Genomic DNA, 19,013 nt, shown 5'->3' with positions numbered 1-19,013 from the left:
TTTCTTAAATTAATTTCCTCATAATTTATCTTAATTAATATTCATTGAACATAGAAAAAATTCGGTTAATTTAATTATCTACTTGATTTATTAAATGTTAAATGTACTTTTTAAAATGAATATTTTTCTCACTTTGCTCAATTTATTGAATTTGTTTTATTTATTATCATCTACTTACTTGTTCTTATTTTCAAATCCTGGTCCAAGTTTATAAGGAAATGTATCATTAATTATCCAATTATCAGGAAACTTTGGCCCAACCATTTTTCTGAAATAAGTAATTTTATATTTATTACAAAATGCTTTATTTTACAACAGAAATAATTTTAATTCTGTACGAATGCTATTGAATTCATATTTTTTATACAGAGCCTTTTTTCCTCATAAAATAAATAATAGGTTTTAACAATAAGCCTTTAATATTCTATATATGTGTAAGGCCGTGACTCCACTAGCGTAAAAACGGCCATAAAACCCCTCGCCGTAAAAGCTTTTAATCACGTGACCTATTTCTGTTTGCACCCGGATTGCGGTGGAGGTCCGGCTAGCGAAGCTTTTTACGGCAACGGTACTATTACGGTTGTATACATGATATATCGATATAAAGACTATGATTATATTCTACCAGTTTTTTCTGTACTATAATTACAAATGTAGTAAAAATAATATCTTTACTTTCATATATTAACTTTTATTATTGTATTATTAAGATAATATACAGCACTTATAAGCTTAGCTTTTTTATTATATACTCCTCTAAATGAAGGATTTTCTTTTGGCCATCCATATCTCATGTTTTAGGCATTCGTTATTATAATCGGGATACCTCTTGTTGTAGATACACGAATACTTTCGGATGTTTTCAATAAATCTTTCTGGATCTATTCTAGTTCTTTTCCTAGTAGCCATGAGAGAACGTACACAAAAGCTCGTTTTCCCCCATTTTCGCACTGTGTCACAATGACCTAGATTTCACTGACTTCTGATTGGTGGATGGTACCATTTTGCGGCCGTATTTGCTTCAAAAGTTGAACACTGCTCAACTCGCTTTTACGTTGGTTTTACGACCTGCTCAGGCATAAAATATCATGGTCACGTGATTAAAAGCTTTTATGGCAAGGGGTTTTACGGCCATTTTTATGCTAGTAGAGTCACGGCCTAATAAAGTATATTTGTATTAAATAAATAATAAGTGTTTAAAAAAGTATTTATTTACACAATTATCAATATTTTGAAGCAATGTTAAAATTTTTTTGTTACTGATATTTTTCTATGTTTAAATTAATCTTATACCCTTCAGTAATAGATTTTCTTTTTTGTATACGCATCTTGACACACAAAAATCTATAGTTCCTGCTCTTTAAGGAAATCTTATAAGAATCTGTGTGATTTGTTTAAATAAAAATTCAGTTTTTCTATTAACAATTAAAAAACTATTGGTTAATTCATGTATTTTTTGCACACTAACTTTTATATGCACTGGTATACTATTGTGAACGTACAACTAAATCAAATTACTGCATTGTAATTGTGAGACTTAGCATTATTTATCTGACCTAAATTTTCTAACCTTCCCGGTGTAACGAATTATTGTCAACCTTTCACACCTGGGAGTTAAGCGTTCAGTAATTTCTCAGTAAATAAAAGATGCTTTCTCATAACCTTCCGACCTATTGTCGCAAATTTGTCAATTAACTATAGCAAGAGATGGACTTTCCGGGCAGTCATCGCCTGTTCCTTCCCGAGGAAAATCAGCATCCAACTTTCTCCAATTTTTATAGTGTGAGTGCACAAACCTACCAGAAGGTATACTTCATCTACTCATCAACTCGCCCATGGATATTTTACTACAGCCTCTACATACGAACTATTGGATAGTCCATCCTCTACCGACAATTTTAACCAAGACTACACAGGATATTGGCTACAAAAGGTATTTATCGCCATGCAAAATTTTATGTAAACTCTCTCTCTCTGACCATGAAAGAATCTTAGATCTTTCCCTCTTTAATGAGGACCATTGTGTTCTAACGTCATGTTTCAAATAAACATTGTTTCGTTACCCTAATTCAATCTCTGCATGAGTCACTTCCAGTGCGCTGTCTCTCACTCCATTCCAAATCCGATTGCCTGCGCATGCGGCCGCTCGCATGACTGAATTACCACTGTCTTGGCTTCCGTGTCCATCGAGACATGGTGGTGTCTATCCTGACGAGGCATCAAAGAGGTGCCGACCCTCCGGTCACATAATTTATTTATGATTAAAATATAAAAATAATACTTATTATAGCTTTTACCTTAAAAAATTAGTAGCATCTTCAAATGAAATAAGAAAAACCGGAATCATCTGAAAAGATGTTTTAAGTTGCCCATCTTCTATAAAGTAAATAAATAAATTTATATTTAACAACATGATGTGATTTATACATATATAACAAACGTAAGCTATTTTCAAAATAGTAAATGTTATACAAATATTTCATTTATTTTCTTAATATCTTTTTAAAATTAACAAGAATGTGAAAATAATGTAAACAACTGTCTTTCACACACAAATAATTATAAGGCACGTTTAGTTTTTCAATTACGGTTAAACCTCAATTCAACGGACCTCGATCTAACAGACTTCGGATTTAACAGACGAAATTTCCAGTCTGTATGTCACCTGTGAAAATTAACACCATGTTATTTTAAAATACTTTTTATGTGTAATTAAATTAACAAGTTGTTATTAGTATTTTTTCAAATCCGAGAGTCCCCACTCTTAACTTTATGCCGCAACAGTAGTGTCTCTATACGTCGTCATCCAAAGAGAAATAGGAAATTTTTTTTTGTGTTTTTGTCAAATGACATTATTTATTTGTTTATTTAAATATAATTAAAGTGTATTTTCCAAAAAATGTTTGCGTACTATTTTGATTTAGATCATACACTCATTTATTATAGTCTTGGAACTATGGTGAGTACATAAGCAGCAATAAAATATACAAAATTTATCTGTGAAATTATATTTCTCACACATACTTAATTTTAATTACACAAACATGTCTACATAAGTGAAAACATATAAATAAACTAAGTAGTCAATTTTTTAACATGCATATTCAGAGAATCTACTGTATTATATAAAGGACTTTCAGCTTTAATGGACATTCCTTCACCCAAATTAGTCTGTTAATTGATATTTTACTGTATTGAGATTAATATATGCAGAGTTTGCAGCATCAATTTAATTAATTTGAAAAAATATATACTTCTGAAGTAGTTTCTGTATAGGTATAGAAACTTGAAGGACAGGAGAAAAATAATGCATAATGATGAATTGTTAACAGACAATTCATCATTATGCATCATTTTTCTTTCAATTTTTACTCTTTAACTTGCGATCTCATGTACTTAATTCTTCACACAATCATGTGTGTAAGGTGATGATTTTCTGCTGATTTTTCATGCATAATTATGCTACATGTAATTGTCTTTCCTCAAATTTGACAATTCTGAAAAATCCTGTAATCACCAAGTTTCAACTTAATGGTTGAATTTTAAAAATTGTACTCGTGATAGCTAAATAAATTAATTTGATAAAAAATGTCTGCTAGTTTTTTGCATGTACAGAAAACTGCCATTGTTACAAATGATCATAGGTTAGAGTATGGGGTGGTTAATTAACACACAATTATGGTTATAATTGTGTGTTACTCGATAAACTCTTATATTAACAAAATAGCCATCCACATTTGTAATCACGTCTATAATTGAAATAAAATTATTTCACTTTGTTTCCTAACTCTTAAAATTCATTAGAAAACACACATAATATGCACATTAAGGTGATAACAACACCAATTTCCCCTGTACTGTTAAATTCTACAGTAAAATTTTTTCTCAAAAATCAAAACCACATGCTCGGGACAAGTATGTATATCAAATTTAATTGTGATTTTCCCAATAGTTCTTTCTGTAGAGTGCTCTGAATATCTGTTCTTTAATTATGCTTATCATTCTTGCATTATTATTGAAAATGATACCAATAATAATAATTTATACCTATATTTCTTTTTCGTTGAACAGTTAAAAAAGATAAACCTTATTCTTATATTTCTATGTTTGAGTTTTGTCACACTCGCATTCATTTTTTAGTCATAATTTACAATTTTAGCAACTAATATTAAAATTAACTGTACCTCCATATGATATTTCTTTGATATGAAGCAATTCACTACAATGGCCAGCATGAACTTGATCATCTTTTGCTGCAGAACTATTAATTGATGCATTTAATATTCCTTGATAAGGAAATAAAATTAATCCAGCAGCACCAAACTCTTTAGCAATAAAAGCTTAAAGTAAAAAAAAAAAAAAAACAGTAAATTATAAAATGCAACTATGAAAATTACAAAATTAATTAAATAAAAATGGAGAGGTTTGTGTCATTCAATCATTTTGAGATCGTAATAGCTAAAATGTTTGTTGGTGACCAAAATATACCAAAATTTCTTTTCCTTTTTGACTCTTTTCACACTGGACACTAAACAAATCTTGTTCTATGCCTATAAATCTTGTTTGATCAAACTTACAATGGAGCAAACAGGTGGTCAGGAACAAGTTTAACATATTTGGGACCGACCGCCCATTAAAAATTCCAGAGTTTTCTCATCCATATATAATTGTGAGTCCCATATTAGTAGGCTGATGCCTTAACTATTTTAATGGTTATCATCAATTATAAATTTGTAGAGTAACTCAGAATTGCATTTCACTTATGGAAATTCTTCTTAAGCATAAATTCTAAAAGACCTAGAGAATTTAAATGTATGTATTAAAAAGTATATAATGAGACACAATGATGTGTTTTATTATTATACTTTTTAGTTTTTCACATTACTCTGTGGGCAGTAAAAGGAAAGGTAATGACATACATTCACTTTATCCTTGAACCATTCTTCTTCAAAGAAGCTAGTCCCAGTGGACTTATTTCATGAATTGTGGTGATTCAGAGATGCTGAGAGATGCTCAACACTTGCCCAACTACAACAGTGAGAATGTATTGAGTCAACTACTTTCATGCAAGATGGAATGCCTCCATATATTGAATGCTGCATACAGTAATTTCTGCAACGGCATTTCACTGATAAAAGAATGATTAGTTGTGCATTTCCTACCACTTGGCAACCTTGTTTCCCAGTTCTTAATCTCTCTGATTTATATTTATGAGGATACTTAAAAAAGTGTAGTTTATTTAGGACATGCTCAAAATTTGGCAGCATTGAAAGACAATATCATGTTGCATGCAAGAAACATCACAGAGAACAAATTATGCTTGGCATTGAACTCTGCTAATTGTTTTCAGATTTTTACATCTTCAAAATGGGGGACCAAATTGAGCAGCACTTGGTCCCTTGCGTTCCTGTATAGCACGACTATCTTGTACAAATAAAATGTTTGTTGCTTGCAGTGCCAAAAGTGCCATAGTGGTGAGTTTTAGTAATAAATTTTTTTACAAAAGTATTTTCTACATCCTGAAATATCATCATATCAGATTCAGTTGAATTTCGACCATTAAATATCTCTCTAGATAGCATCGAAAAGACTTTATGATCATCCATTGTATATATATATATATATATATATATATTAAAATCAATATTGTATCAATAGAAATGTTATTAACTGTTATTTTATATTAAATGGTTTTTAAATGTTTTGAAACAATCCTATTTACAAATCATCAAACTATTGTATATTTTTTAATATTTTATAACAATGTATTGTAATATAATATTATAAAATATTTGTAATAATAATAATAATAATAATAATAATAATTGCACATACCTTACTTATTATGGGAATTTCTCCAATTTGTGAGATGATAATTTTTTTACTGACATTTATATTTAATTCTTGTAATTGTAAAAAATCTGAAAATCTCGCATAATTTGCATAAACTAAATCTCCCTAAAAAAATAATAATGAATATTAAATACAATACATTTTTAAGTAATCACAATTAATATATTATTAAAGTACTATCAAATATTATATATACTACTACACAAAATCCCCTTCCACTTGGCTCTGAAAAGTGACAGCATTGCCATCTTCTGGCCTGGTTTAGCACAATCTCTGAGAAGTATGCAATTCTTTTGTGGTTTACAAATATGCTTTATAATACTTCCATCCACATATATCATCTTTTGAACCCGGGGGCAGATCTACATAGGGAATAATAGGGCTTAAACCCTGTGAACCCCCAAGGGTCCACAGAAACTGAATTATCATCATAAATTTTTAATACTTTTTCATTAACAATGAGCACTTATCGTATAGAAATAAAATAGCGTGGTGACCACGGGAGAGTTATTATTATTATTATTATATTATTATTATTTGTAACCTAACATTATATATAACAAAAACTGGGACCCATTAGACTTCAATAAGCACTAGGCCCCGAATAACCTAGATCTGTCTCTGTTTGCACCAAACTCTCAATCTAAAGCACTCAAGCAATATAAATGTTATGAGCTAATGATACTTCAAAAATAAACTGATAGAATGATGCAATACTTGAAAACCTTATGTGAACTAACAAATTATTACTTTTCATCAACTCTCTTTCTTCCTTTTGTTTCATTTGCTCACACTGACAGTAATTTTTATTTTATTTTTAATTTTTAATTAATGTCAGAATGTTTTCTTTGACCGTCTTATTTCGGAAATCATGTAAAAAAAGACAGTATGAAAAGAGAATTAGGTGTACAACCCTAATGCAAGTGAATTTCAGACAGTCATGAAAACCATCATGATAAACCACTTGTTGCAGCCATCGCAGGCAGGCAACTGTGAGAAAGATCTCGATAACTTTATGACATGCAAAGATCAGCTGGAACGAATAAATCCACGTCTAATAGTGAACTTACACTTGCCACCAGCAACGAGAAAAAGAAGAATCATGGAAATGTTTAAGGATTTATCCTTGGATGACCAAAATACAAAGCTATGTTGCTGGTTGGGCTGCTATCAGAATATCTTGTGTACGATGCAAAGAGCATTTGCAGTACCAAGAACCATTGAGTGATCCTAAAGATATTCTCCTGGAAATGAAGTGCTATGAAAATGCCACAATGTTAGGCCCTTCTGAGTTAGCAAGAAATTTCAGGTACTACATTTAGACGCACATCAAAATTTAATATTATTATTAAACAGGGTAAATAAAATATCAAGACACGGTTACTACAATATGTATGTGTTCTGAAGCATGTAGAAGTTTGCGACCAATGTGTAATGGTATTTGCAACAGAATATATGTGTGCACTTATTAATGGCAAGGTAAAAACTTCAAATAAACTGTTATGAAAGAAGGTTTTAGAGAAATAAAATAAAAAGACCAAAAAAGTGTAGGTTGTAGCTTTATCGGAGGTCCGCAGGTGGTGTGATGGTCTGACGACCGATCGGCGGATATGCATCCAAACTCCAACGGTCACTTCCTCAACCGTCTTTTTGTAACGGCAACCGTTACCAGTTTAAAAAAAAAGGCGGAAATCGTGTTCCTGCACGATTCTACCCCGACAAACACAAAATATATTGTAGCTATGCATCGATTCCGCGCAACACATCCGAACATGTAAGCTGAACAATAATGTGGGGGGGAGTGAGTAATCAAGAGTTGCTTGGTGCTCAAACAAAAGATATATCAACGAGATTTGAAAATCACGTAACTCTGGGTTTGCATAAGTCGAGATATTACTGTATTGTTGTACAAGAATGAGTACACCAAAATTTCTACAGAATGTAGGCTACTATACAGTCAAAACAATCAAACCAGACAAACAAACAACATTGGAAAGTGTCAATAATCTTGGAAAGTAAAATATGAGTAATAAACAGTATTAATTTGGCACATTTTTATCCATTAATTAATTGTCGCCTACAGATTATAGATTACAGTATTGTAGAGTAATATATTAAATTTAATATTAATATGTTGAGAAGGTAAAAACCGATATGCTACTCCATGCTGTTAGATGGCAGGACAACAGCTATTCACATCGGCTGTCTTTGATGAAGAGGGGTGTTTCATGTATTAGTATAGATAGTATTTAAATGAAATGACTGAATTGTAAAAGCAGTAATTACCTTTCTGTGTTTACAACAAGAGAAATAAAATAACACTCTCATCATTTATTATACAGCTAATACATAATAGTTTTAAGAATGAAAATATGTATTAATTTATAGTAATATGAATGATTTGTCAGTTATCTTTTATGATTTAATGTAGTTAAATCATAAAACAAATCATCTTGAAATATCTGTTAATGTTTTAAACTTTCTTTTAAGTTTAAACGCTATAATTATGCTATAAGAATAGTAGTGTACAGTAGAACCCCCTATAACACTGGTTCATATAACACAGATTCGTATAACATGGCAAAAAAATTGTGATCGTATTCGTATAACACGCTAAAAGAGACTCGTATAACACGGTAAAACGTCATCGCCGACTCGTGTCGCGACAGGATTGGTAGAATCTAGACCAATAGCTGATATTGTACAAACCGTCAAGTTTAAAAGAGCGGCAGACCTACTAAAAAACATTTATTATTCAATGGCCATAAAAATTATATTTTTATTAATGATGTCTCCAAAGTTCGGCAAATTTTTTGCAGAAAAATAACTTATCAGGAAACACGTGCCCGCCATTCAACAAGCTGCTCTGCGACGAAAACAAGCTTAAGAAATGGCGGCGTCGAATGGTGCGCACTCTGTAAGTAATCCTACAATTTTTTGTTTATAGCATAGTTTATATGGATTATTCCCCAAAAATTATATGTGTTTTGGAAATTTTGAGTCAAATTAGTCTAGAATCGATTAATTTTATGGAAAAAACCTTTCAAACAGCTGTAGCCCCTAAACTGCACACGTGCCGGGCTGTGATTGGCTCATGTATTTAAGTGACTCGTACAACACGGATTCACATAACACAGAACGTATCTACCGTGTTATGGGAGGGTCTACTGTACTCACAAATTTACCTTAGATAATTGGGGTTCTATAAAAAGAGAGTAGTTACAAACATATTGCAAAATAAATTATAAATTTAATTATATTTGGCAAAGTAAATATTGAATTGTATAGTTTACGAATACATAATTGACATATATCTATATATTATTACAAATGTATACCAATATAAGTTGTGGAATTGTTATTAAATTTTGTAAAAAAGGAGATGTGCTTGATTAAGAGGTTATTTGTAACCTAGAGTAGAAATGTTTAAACCTTGAAATTACCCTAAATAGATTAACAATATTCTCATAATTTGTGAAATTATTATGGTGTCGTCTGTTGTAAAATTTTTATCATTATAATTTGAATGCCATAGTATATTACAGGGGTGGGCAAGCAAGAGTTGAGTGGAAGCCAAAATGTAGGTTTATAACAGCATATTTGAAAACTTTAATTTAATACTATTGCTAAGCGTTAACTGCATTAGATGAAGAAAATTTTTTAAATGCAAATCTTACGATTGCTATTTGATCCTTTATGAATGGACAATCACAATAAATACATTTTGCTTCATAAAATTGATTCTTTTCGTCTTTCGCACCTTCTGAATTATTCTGACTTGATTCGATGATCGATAACTAAAAAATAAATATAAAAATTTCATAATTGTTACAGATGAATTAATACAATTTTCGAAAATATTATAAGTTTTTAGTTTCTATTAAAATTTATTAGATGTAAAAAAATAATTAAAGCTTTTAAGCAAAACGTTCATAGTACCGTATTTTCCGACATATAAGACGACCCCCGACTTTTACAGTTAAAATATAGAGTTTGGGATATACTCGCCCTATAAGACGACACCCGGCGTATAAGACGACCCCCGACTTTTGAGAAGATTTTCCTGGGTTAAAAAGTCGTCTTATACGCCGGAAAATACGGTACGTAAATTGATTCTAGTTTTTAAAAATGAAGAAATAAATTTACTATGACCTAATTTACTATGAAAGTTTGCCTGTGATTAATGGATTCAATCATTAAAAGAGAATCACTACATTTCACACTTACAAAATGGCATAACAAAAAGTTTTATACCTGTTCAGATCGTCCTTCACTAGAAGATGTAAGAAAATTGTAAGACATAATATTCACTGTATCAAGCCCTTCTTTTATCCAATTACTTTTTATATAAGAAAGTAATTCCTCATTTCCTGTTTTCTGTAGAATTCTAAAAAAATAATCCATTAATTTTATAATTACGGTATTTTTGTGCATATAACTCGCAGATTATTCATATTTAGAAGACAATACGAAATGGGTGTGAATTACGTGATAAAACAGATGTGATTTTGAATTGCAAATATGAACTCGAGCCTGTGGAACAATTTCTGCTCTCATAGGTACAGAGTGTATGATAGAGTAGGTTATGCAAAGATTTTATTTTTGTTCTAGCAATTTTCTTTTATGCCACTGTGGGTTATATGCACAAAAATATAGTATAAAAATTAAATATAAGTTACAGAATTTTATATATATAGGATATCCCTAAAGTACCGTGTACTGAAGTTCTTTCTACAGGAGACGATTCTACAGTAAATGTATATAATCTACAACTCAACAAACATGATTTATGATTAAAGCCAGACAATCTGATGAATTATCAAGCTATGATTAAGCTAAATTAATAATTATATACAAAGTAACTTTCGTCTAGAGATAGGTGGTTAAGCTACAACCTCATTATAATTTTAATAATTGTAATAAATTAATTTTAATCATTGATTGGTAATTTGGCAGATCATCTGACTTTCTAAAGTAAATGTTTCCTAAGACCCTGAAGATAAGTCTGGACATGCTTTATCATATTGTTGAAAAGAAGATTTACGATGGAAAGCCTGCCCCAGTGAGTTTCTTCCACTCCCACACGACTGTGCCGATTGCTCGGTTATCGAGACAGCTCCCCCGGTCGGCTAACCTCACACGAGTTGGATCAAGATGATTGTCAGGTCAAACTCTACACTCAACTCCCCTCAAAATTAAATCCTGAGTGTGACAGTACTTTACTGTATGGTAACTTTTGGACACCTTCTATATTGGAATGGACTGAAAATGCAGTCATTAACCAGTCAGACATAACTTTTAAAAAAAGAAACTTTAAAGACCTTTTCTATGGGCTCTGTTATAGGCCCGAAGCTAGCAGAAATAGTCATGATTGATACAGATAAAATCCTGTCAACAATTAATGGAATAGTGTTCCTTGCACGGTACATAGATGATATATTCATTATGTATGATAGTAAAGTAACATTTCCAGAAAAAATAGTAGAACGAGCTAATAAGATTAACAAATATATTAGGTTTACCCAAGAGAGTGAAAAGTTTAACAGACTTAACTACCAAGACATAACAATTATTAGGTTCAATGATCATTTAGAGTATTGCAAATACGAAAAACCTTGTAGTGCAAGGAAAGTTATAAACTTTAAATCTTATTGCCCAATTAACCAAAAGAAAAATATATACTTAATGGAAATACGTAAGATCTTTTCTAGAACGACCAGATCCAGCATAAGAGAAGATGAAATTAAAGAAATAAACAACAAATATCTATTGAATGGCTATCCGAAAAGACTCCTTAAGAATTGGTATAATAAATATTTAGAAAACAGATTTCAAGTAAAAAAGGAAAAACAGTCGGTGGATAAGTATGTTTCTTTCCCATACGTTAAAGGTATTTTCAAAAAATATCAAAAAATTTTTTGTAATAATTTAACTAAATTGGCTCCGATCAGGTTAAAACAGGTTATTTGGACTTGTGACAAGACCTAATGTGAAAAAAGTATTATTGGAAGAAGATGGTGTGGTTTACAGACTTCCATGTTCCTGTAAAACCCCTAATTTTTACGTGGGGGAAACGAAAAGGAAACTACAAGTAAGGTTGTCGGAACACCTGGCCTCGATACGTCTTAAAATTAATACTTCTCCAGTATTTTTACATTGTCGGGCTAATAATTGTTCTATCGATATTATTAATATTAAAAATAATATCGGGAAAAATAATATCGGGAAAAAAATGTAATTAAGCAGAAATTTAAAGAACATTACGCAATCATTATGCAAACCATCATAATGAATTTGAATAATGGTGTGATTACTGCGGAATGCTGAGATAGCTTAATCGGATATATTGTACGCGAAGTATTCACTGTGTGGATGATGTTTCTGTTGCTGTTGGATGACTTGCATCAAAGTTTCTTCGGGAAAAAAGCCCTACTGAGGAGGCCGTTAGCGGCGAAATGCATTTGTGGGTAATATAATGTGAATAATAAAAAATTTTTTTCTCTCTCAAAATTTACCTAAACAATTTGCCTTACAATTTTTAATTTTATTCGGGTTTGTTTATTTTGTTTAAAAGTAAACAGATTAGAGTACTGTGAAATTTCTAGCCTCCGTATGTCAGAAAAGAGTGGAGATTAACTTTCCGTGTACTAACATATATAGTACAAATAAGAAAAAGACTGATTTCATCTGACTCCATCGGTTTTAAGATAAGAGTTTTTTCGAAGTAATTTTTATCTTTTACATTATTTTATTAAACTTTAAAGAAATGAATGCTCTGTAATATAATAATTATAATATCATAGTGATTTTTTACTGTTGTACGTTGATCTCTGTAATTTTTTTATAAGTTTGTATTCCCCGCATCATGGGTGAAACCAGTATGCATAAATAAATTTAATTTAACATATATTTTAGCTTGTTTTAACAAGGAAAAAATTTAAAAAACAAATACTTATATCTTATATCATTTAAAAGTTTATTGTATATAAAAAAACATAATTGTTTATGATAGTATTTAACAAAAGTTTTACCTGTGATGTTCTTCTATGTTTTTATGATTAATAGCTTCATACAGATTTTCTTTCATGTGCATATACACATTCTTCTTAGCAACTTGAACCATTGAATTGTTAGCATTAAATACATTATATAAATAGTAAGATGTGATAATTCCTAATACAGATGAAGCTAATGATATCAAAATAATTGATTTCCAGAGTTGTCTGTATGAAACTACTTGTGGATAATGTTTTATATTATCCAATATATCATTCAAAACTAAATCTTCGAGATCCTGTTCTTTCCAATCGTCGTCTTTATCCATCAATGGTACCGCTTCAATGTTTCGACGACGAGACATGTTAAATTTCTATATATACACTAATTTTCAATTATTTACGGGTATAAACACATTCATTACTCTTTTATTTCCTTTGTTACCTAGAATAAGAATAGATAATAATATTTTAGTATAGATGTAAAAATCCAACAATAACATCTCAAAATAACACTAGAAAGCATCTATCAGTTTTTTTTTTCAAATGAATGGAACTGAGCATGTTTGAAAAGATCCCGAATAAAAGATTTGAAACATTGCAAATTGAATTGAATAACATAGCATTAATTAGGAAACAAATGAAGAAAAAGCAATCACAGCCTTTATTTTAACAATTCTCTTAATCTAAAAACTTTTTATAGTTCAATTGCTTAATGCTCAAATAGATTTTATTTGAATGCTTTCATTTTAATAACAGATAAATGAAAACATATCCGACACTGTGTATCCATTATTATTATTACTGACGCAATTGAATTTAAAAAACGGGCTTTAATGCAACACTCTTCAGCTCAGCTCTCAAACCCGATCAAAGCTCACAGCTCAGCTTGCAGCTTGTCAAAACTTCAGTTCAGTTCAACGTTTCCAAATAGCCGAACTTTGCTAAACTCTAGTCTAAAGTAAATTTTACAATTAGAAAGTTATGTTATCATTCAATTAAATATTCAAAAATGAATCAAAGCAGATTTTATATACTAAAAAAATAATGCATACTCATTTTTATAAATAAATAATAAAATGTTTATAAAATTTCAATTAAAATAATATTTCAGATATTGTTTTTCAAGTAAATATGTACACATAAGTTTATATAAATGAATACTTTACATAAAATTGAGGGCTAAACAATATTAAAAAAACTGTCATTTATTATTTATCATTTTATCTATCTTGCAAACTTACAAGCTGTTAAAAAATCTCTCTTTGTATCTGTTTGCTTACTGTCAATTCAGTTCATTGGAAACTTAACGGCAATTTTAATCATATGGCTCTTTTAACCAATATAAAATGGAACATGCAATGTCCACACTGTAACCTATATAGTCACTGTATTGAAATAGGATTTTAATACCATCTAATGGTAGAATTTAATATATCGCCTATGGATTCATGATACGTAAATAATATAAATTTGATGGCTTGAAAATTTTGTCTGCAATATATGTATACTTTTGAAAATAAAAAGTTTTATTGGTTTCCTGTAAAATTTGCCAATACAAAGTTACACAATTTTCTGGTTTTGCTGTCGCTATGTCATTTGTACAATGTATAACAATGCAATATACTATTGGAACCACATATATAATCAGATTTTTTCTGATCCAGTTTCAGACATTAAGAGTAACTTTAATGTTAAGAAAAGTAAGTTAAACAAGGTGATTTATTCATGAATATGATATTTATTCATATATCAAATACCTTTTGTCTGTATTTTAAATAATCGATTAAATATTTGGTTCAAACACAATGAACCAAATTTTAAAGTTAGCATATACTAACTTAAGTTTATTCAACACTTAGCGACACACAAAAGACTAGTATGCATTTCAACAACAAAACACAATGTTGTCCTCCTCAGCTGGTTTTTAATTTTACAAGTTTTTTGAAAGAGTTGTAAAAATTAAGGGGATTTATCTTCTGAAGATATGCATAGAAAATAACAAATATCACTAATCTTTTCTGTTAACCTTTTTAGTTTTTTTAAAGATAGACTCGTGCGTCGTCAGAAAATTTTCAGGGGAGTCTAGCAGAATAAGAAACAACACGTTATGTAATTTATATTACAAAATAATGTTTCATATCTTCAATTGTCTACAGTGCATCTAATTGCATATTCCTTGAATGCAAATATATTTACAGTTTTGTCAATTTTGACATAGAAATAATAATCACAATAAATTAGGGTAGTTCTGTAAGGCAATGTTTAGCTTTTATAGTTGTCATGTAGTTGCTCAGTCTTCTCAACATGCTGGCTGACCATTCACATTTACATGATGTTGTGAGGGTTCGGGCACAAAGTTTTAGCAACACAAAAATGTTCGGAAACATATCCACATTGCATGTTTTTTTACCGATTCGGTCAATGTGTACGACTGCATTTTTGCTAAACCAGTTCTTCCATTAAAATAGCTCACCCTAGAGAAGCTCGGGACTAGGCAGATCATCACAATACATGTCAATGCATCCTCTCAGGGATGCAGTTGCATATTTTAAAAAATTTATTAATAATTTAATTTTCGTCAAATACACTTGAAAATATTGTATTAATATGTTATTAATAATAAAATTAAATAATATATCTTACAAATTATATAATACTGTAAAAAATTTTAATATATGCATATATATTGGAAACCAACTGGCTTAGCACTAGGTGACCATTCATTCTTTATTAATTAACATTTTATACATTTTATTGTTATCATTAAACAAGTGTAAATATCAATTAGAGCACAGCTTTGTGACATATTATAACCCTACACAGTGGGAAAAGGGAAGTTCTACAGACCCCCACTGAGACTATAGAAATATTTAGAATATTTAAAGTAATAAGTGTATTAAATTTCTTATAAAAGGATCTTATTTATCTAAATATTTGTGAACAAAAAATAAAACCTTAATAAACTTTAACATCGAAATAACAGCAAAGTCCTTAACTTAATGAATAATACAGAACAACGTTATAAGCATTTTATATTAATATAAATGTTGTTCTATATACATTAAGTTCTACATTTATTCACAATGTCGGGAATCTAAATATTTATTTGTAATTTGATTGTTCCTGAAACCATGTTTTTACTGTGTATTAAGTATTGAACACAAGACTGTGCTATTTATTAAACACTTGGCTTTTTCCACCTTTAATAAAGGTGGAAAAAGCCAAGTATTTAATAAATAACACAGTCTTGTGTTCAATACTCAAAAAACTATTTATTTGTATGTAAATCAGCTAACAGATTTAAACATTACTGGGTTAAAATGCTTGTGCTTATTTGATTTTGATGGATATTGCAGCTGAGAGAGCAATTACATTGTGAGTTTTGGAAAGAACTCTGGGAAAATGAGAAGGACTATAATAAAAATGCTGGATGGATAAAGGAGTTTGAAGTAAAATTCTTAAAGAATAAAATGCAACAGATGGAAATAACAACTGAAATGATTAACAAACGAGTAAAAAAAGTTAAGAACTGGACTTCACCTGGCAATGATCAACTGCACGGATTTTGGCTTAAATACTTGACCTGTCTGCATGGAAAAATAGCTCAGCAATTCAACGAGATGTTGCAAAACGAAAATATTAGAGAATGGTTAACAATTGGTAGAACATACTTGATACAAAAAGATCCAGTAAAGGGAACAGCTCCTGGAAACTATAGGCCAATCACATGTCTACCCACTATGTTTAAATTACTGACTGGCATCATAGCTGATAGGATTCAAGATTATCTTGAAGAGAATGACATTTTGCCAGATGAACAGAAAGGCAACAAACGAAAAAGTAGGGGCACAAAAGATCAGCTTTTAATTGACAAAATGATTCTGGAAAACTGCAAAGGCCGAAAAACTAATCTACACATGACGTGGATTGACTACAAAAAAGCTTTTGACTCACTCCCACATAGCTGGATAATCAAGTGCCTAGACACTATTGGGGTTTGCAAAAAGGTTGTTAACTTCATTGAAAACATGATGCGGTACTGGAAGACTGAACTGTTTGTTGGAAATGAAAGCTATGGATTGGTCAACATCAAACGAGGGATTTTTCAGGGAGACTCCTTGTCATCACTGCTTTTCATCATTGCCATGATTCCTCTGTCAGCAATCTTAAAACAAACAAACCTTGGTTATCAAATATCAAAAAAATCTCACAGAATTTCACATCTGCTTTATATGGATGACCTGAAGCTCTACGGAAAAAGTGAAGCTGAAATCTGCTCTTTGACTAACATTGTCCGAATCTTCAGCACTGATATCAGGATGGAGTTTGGACTGGACAAGTGCGCAACTGTGGCACTGAGGAGGGGCAAAATCACTGAAAGTGAGGGTATAAATATGCCAAATGGTCAATCCATAAAGTGCCATCAGCCAGAAGCCTATAAATACCTGGGCATACTGCAGCTGGACAGCATCAGACACGGGCAGGTGAAAACTGTGGTTGGCAGAGAGTACACTCATAGGGTCAGAAAAATTCTTAAAAGCAAGCTCAATGGAGGTAATACCATCAAGGCCATAAATACCTGGGCTATACCTGTCATAAGATACACTGCGGGTATCATAAACTGGACACAAGCGGAATTGGACAATCTGGACAGAAAAACGAGAAAACTCATGACCATTTACTGTTAATTACATCCCCGCAGTGATGTAGACCGGATGTATTTGCCCAGAAAGTTGGTTGGTAGAGGACTTTTACAAGTAAAACAAACTGTTGAAGAAGAAAAATATGCACTGGCAGAATATGTCAAGGAAAGTAACGAACCTGCACTGATTGCTGTCAATAATAGAAAACTCCTTAAAGCACAGCAAACAAAGAATCAGTACAAGAAAACTGCATTACAAGCTAGAGCTGACAGCTGGCGTAACAAGGCGTTACATGGGCAGTTCCTGGACAAAATTGAAGGAAAAGTTGATAAAGAAAAGACCTGGTTATGGCTTATTAATGGAGCACTGAAGAAGGAGACAGAAGGCCTGATTTTGGCAGCCCAGGAACAAGCAATCAGAACAAATGCAATTAAGACCAAAATTGAAAAATCAGCTGATGACCCAACTTGCAGATTGTGTAAAGAAGCTGATGAAACTATTGATCATATCCTCAGCTGCTGTAAAAAAATTGCACAGACAGACTATAAACAGAGACACAATTATGTGGCCCAAATGATCCATTGGAATCTGTGCCACAACTACCATATACCTGTAGGAAAAAACTGGTGGGACCATAAACCCGAAAAAGTAGTTGAAAATGAATGTGCCAAAATACTTTGGGACTTCCGAATTCAGACTGATAAAGTTTTGGAACATAATACGCCAGACCTCACGATTGTGGAGAAGGAAAAAGTGTGGATCATCGATGTCGCCATACCGGGTGACAGCCGAATTGATGAAAAACAACAGGAAAAACTTAACCGATATCACGACCTTAAAATTGAACTGCAACGACTCTGGCACAAACCAGTACAGGCGGTCCCAGTGATTATTGGCACACTGGGGGCTGTGCCAAAAGACCTTGGCCGGCATTTGCAAACCATAAATATTGACAAAATCACCATCTGTCAGCTGCAAAAGGCCACCTTACTTGGATCTGCACGCATCATTCGAAAATATATCACACAGTCCTAAACGCTTGGGAAGTGTTCGACTTGTGGTTTTGTTTTTTTTTGAAATCCAGCATTTATATCTCGTTTGCTGTGTATACTCCTTATAAAGGTTTAATAAAATAATAATAATAATAATAATAAATTCATAATGAGTCATGATAAGGTAAATACGAATTATCTCAGTTAATTATTTAAAAATTAATTGATTTTGATACTATTTTTATATTTTTTCATTTTTCCAGAGTTAAACACCTTCTTCATATTAAAGAACATCAAAATATTTATAAAATAGTTTACAAGAATAAATAATATTGATATAATATCATTTCTGATATTACATAAATTCTTACATTTACTAATTAAAAATAACAGTAAAAATAGAGTCAGTAATACCATTATAGATTTAATAATAAATCTAAACTCTTCACTCCACAAACACGTGATTATTTTTCCATTTAAAAATGTTGACGTTACTACTTTTCCCTCTGGCGACAGACATTTTCATC

At 31.1% G+C, this 19,013-nt stretch overlaps 2 protein-coding genes across 2 annotated transcripts in view; one reads left to right on the top strand and one right to left on the bottom strand.

The window, feature by feature from the left end:
- LOC136975335 (N-acetylated-alpha-linked acidic dipeptidase 2-like) overlaps positions 1-18,968 on the bottom strand; it is a 36,510-nt gene extending 17,542 nt beyond the window's left edge. Inside the window, exons 1-8 of the mRNA XM_067270390.1 lie at positions 18,901-18,968; positions 12,885-13,293; positions 10,108-10,240; positions 9,531-9,650; positions 5,841-5,958; positions 4,185-4,340; positions 2,298-2,376; positions 179-268 (exon numbers count right to left, since the gene is read on the bottom strand). Of these exons, the coding sequence (XP_067126491.1) occupies positions 179-268; positions 2,298-2,376; positions 4,185-4,340; positions 5,841-5,958; positions 9,531-9,650; positions 10,108-10,240; positions 12,885-13,213 (1,025 nt within the window). The 5' untranslated portion in view covers positions 13,214-13,293; positions 18,901-18,968. The remainder of the gene's footprint in view (positions 1-178; positions 269-2,297; positions 2,377-4,184; positions 4,341-5,840; positions 5,959-9,530; positions 9,651-10,107; positions 10,241-12,884; positions 13,294-18,900) is intronic.
- LOC136975334 (uncharacterized) lies at positions 17,567-18,529 on the top strand. The gene has a single exon (XM_067270389.1). The coding sequence runs from the start codon at positions 17,567-17,569 to the stop codon at positions 18,527-18,529; it is 963 nt and encodes a 320-aa protein (XP_067126490.1).
- Positions 18,969-19,013: the final 45 nt, after the last annotated feature.

This window comes from Centruroides vittatus, unplaced genomic scaffold, assembly GCF_030686945.1.
Source record: "Centruroides vittatus isolate TY-2023 unplaced genomic scaffold, ASM3068694v2 contig_370, whole genome shotgun sequence".
NCBI lineage: Eukaryota > Metazoa > Arthropoda > Arachnida > Scorpiones > Buthidae > Centruroides > Centruroides vittatus.
The sequence above is the reverse complement of the archived record's forward strand: the minus strand, read 5'-3'. Positions and strand labels throughout refer to the sequence as shown.

What these genes read in the sequence shown, in the direction of transcription:
- LOC136975334 (XM_067270389.1), top strand. Translation starts at nt 17,567, where the DNA reads ATGTATTTGCCCAGAAAGTTGGTTGGTAGAGGACTTTTACAAGTAAAA.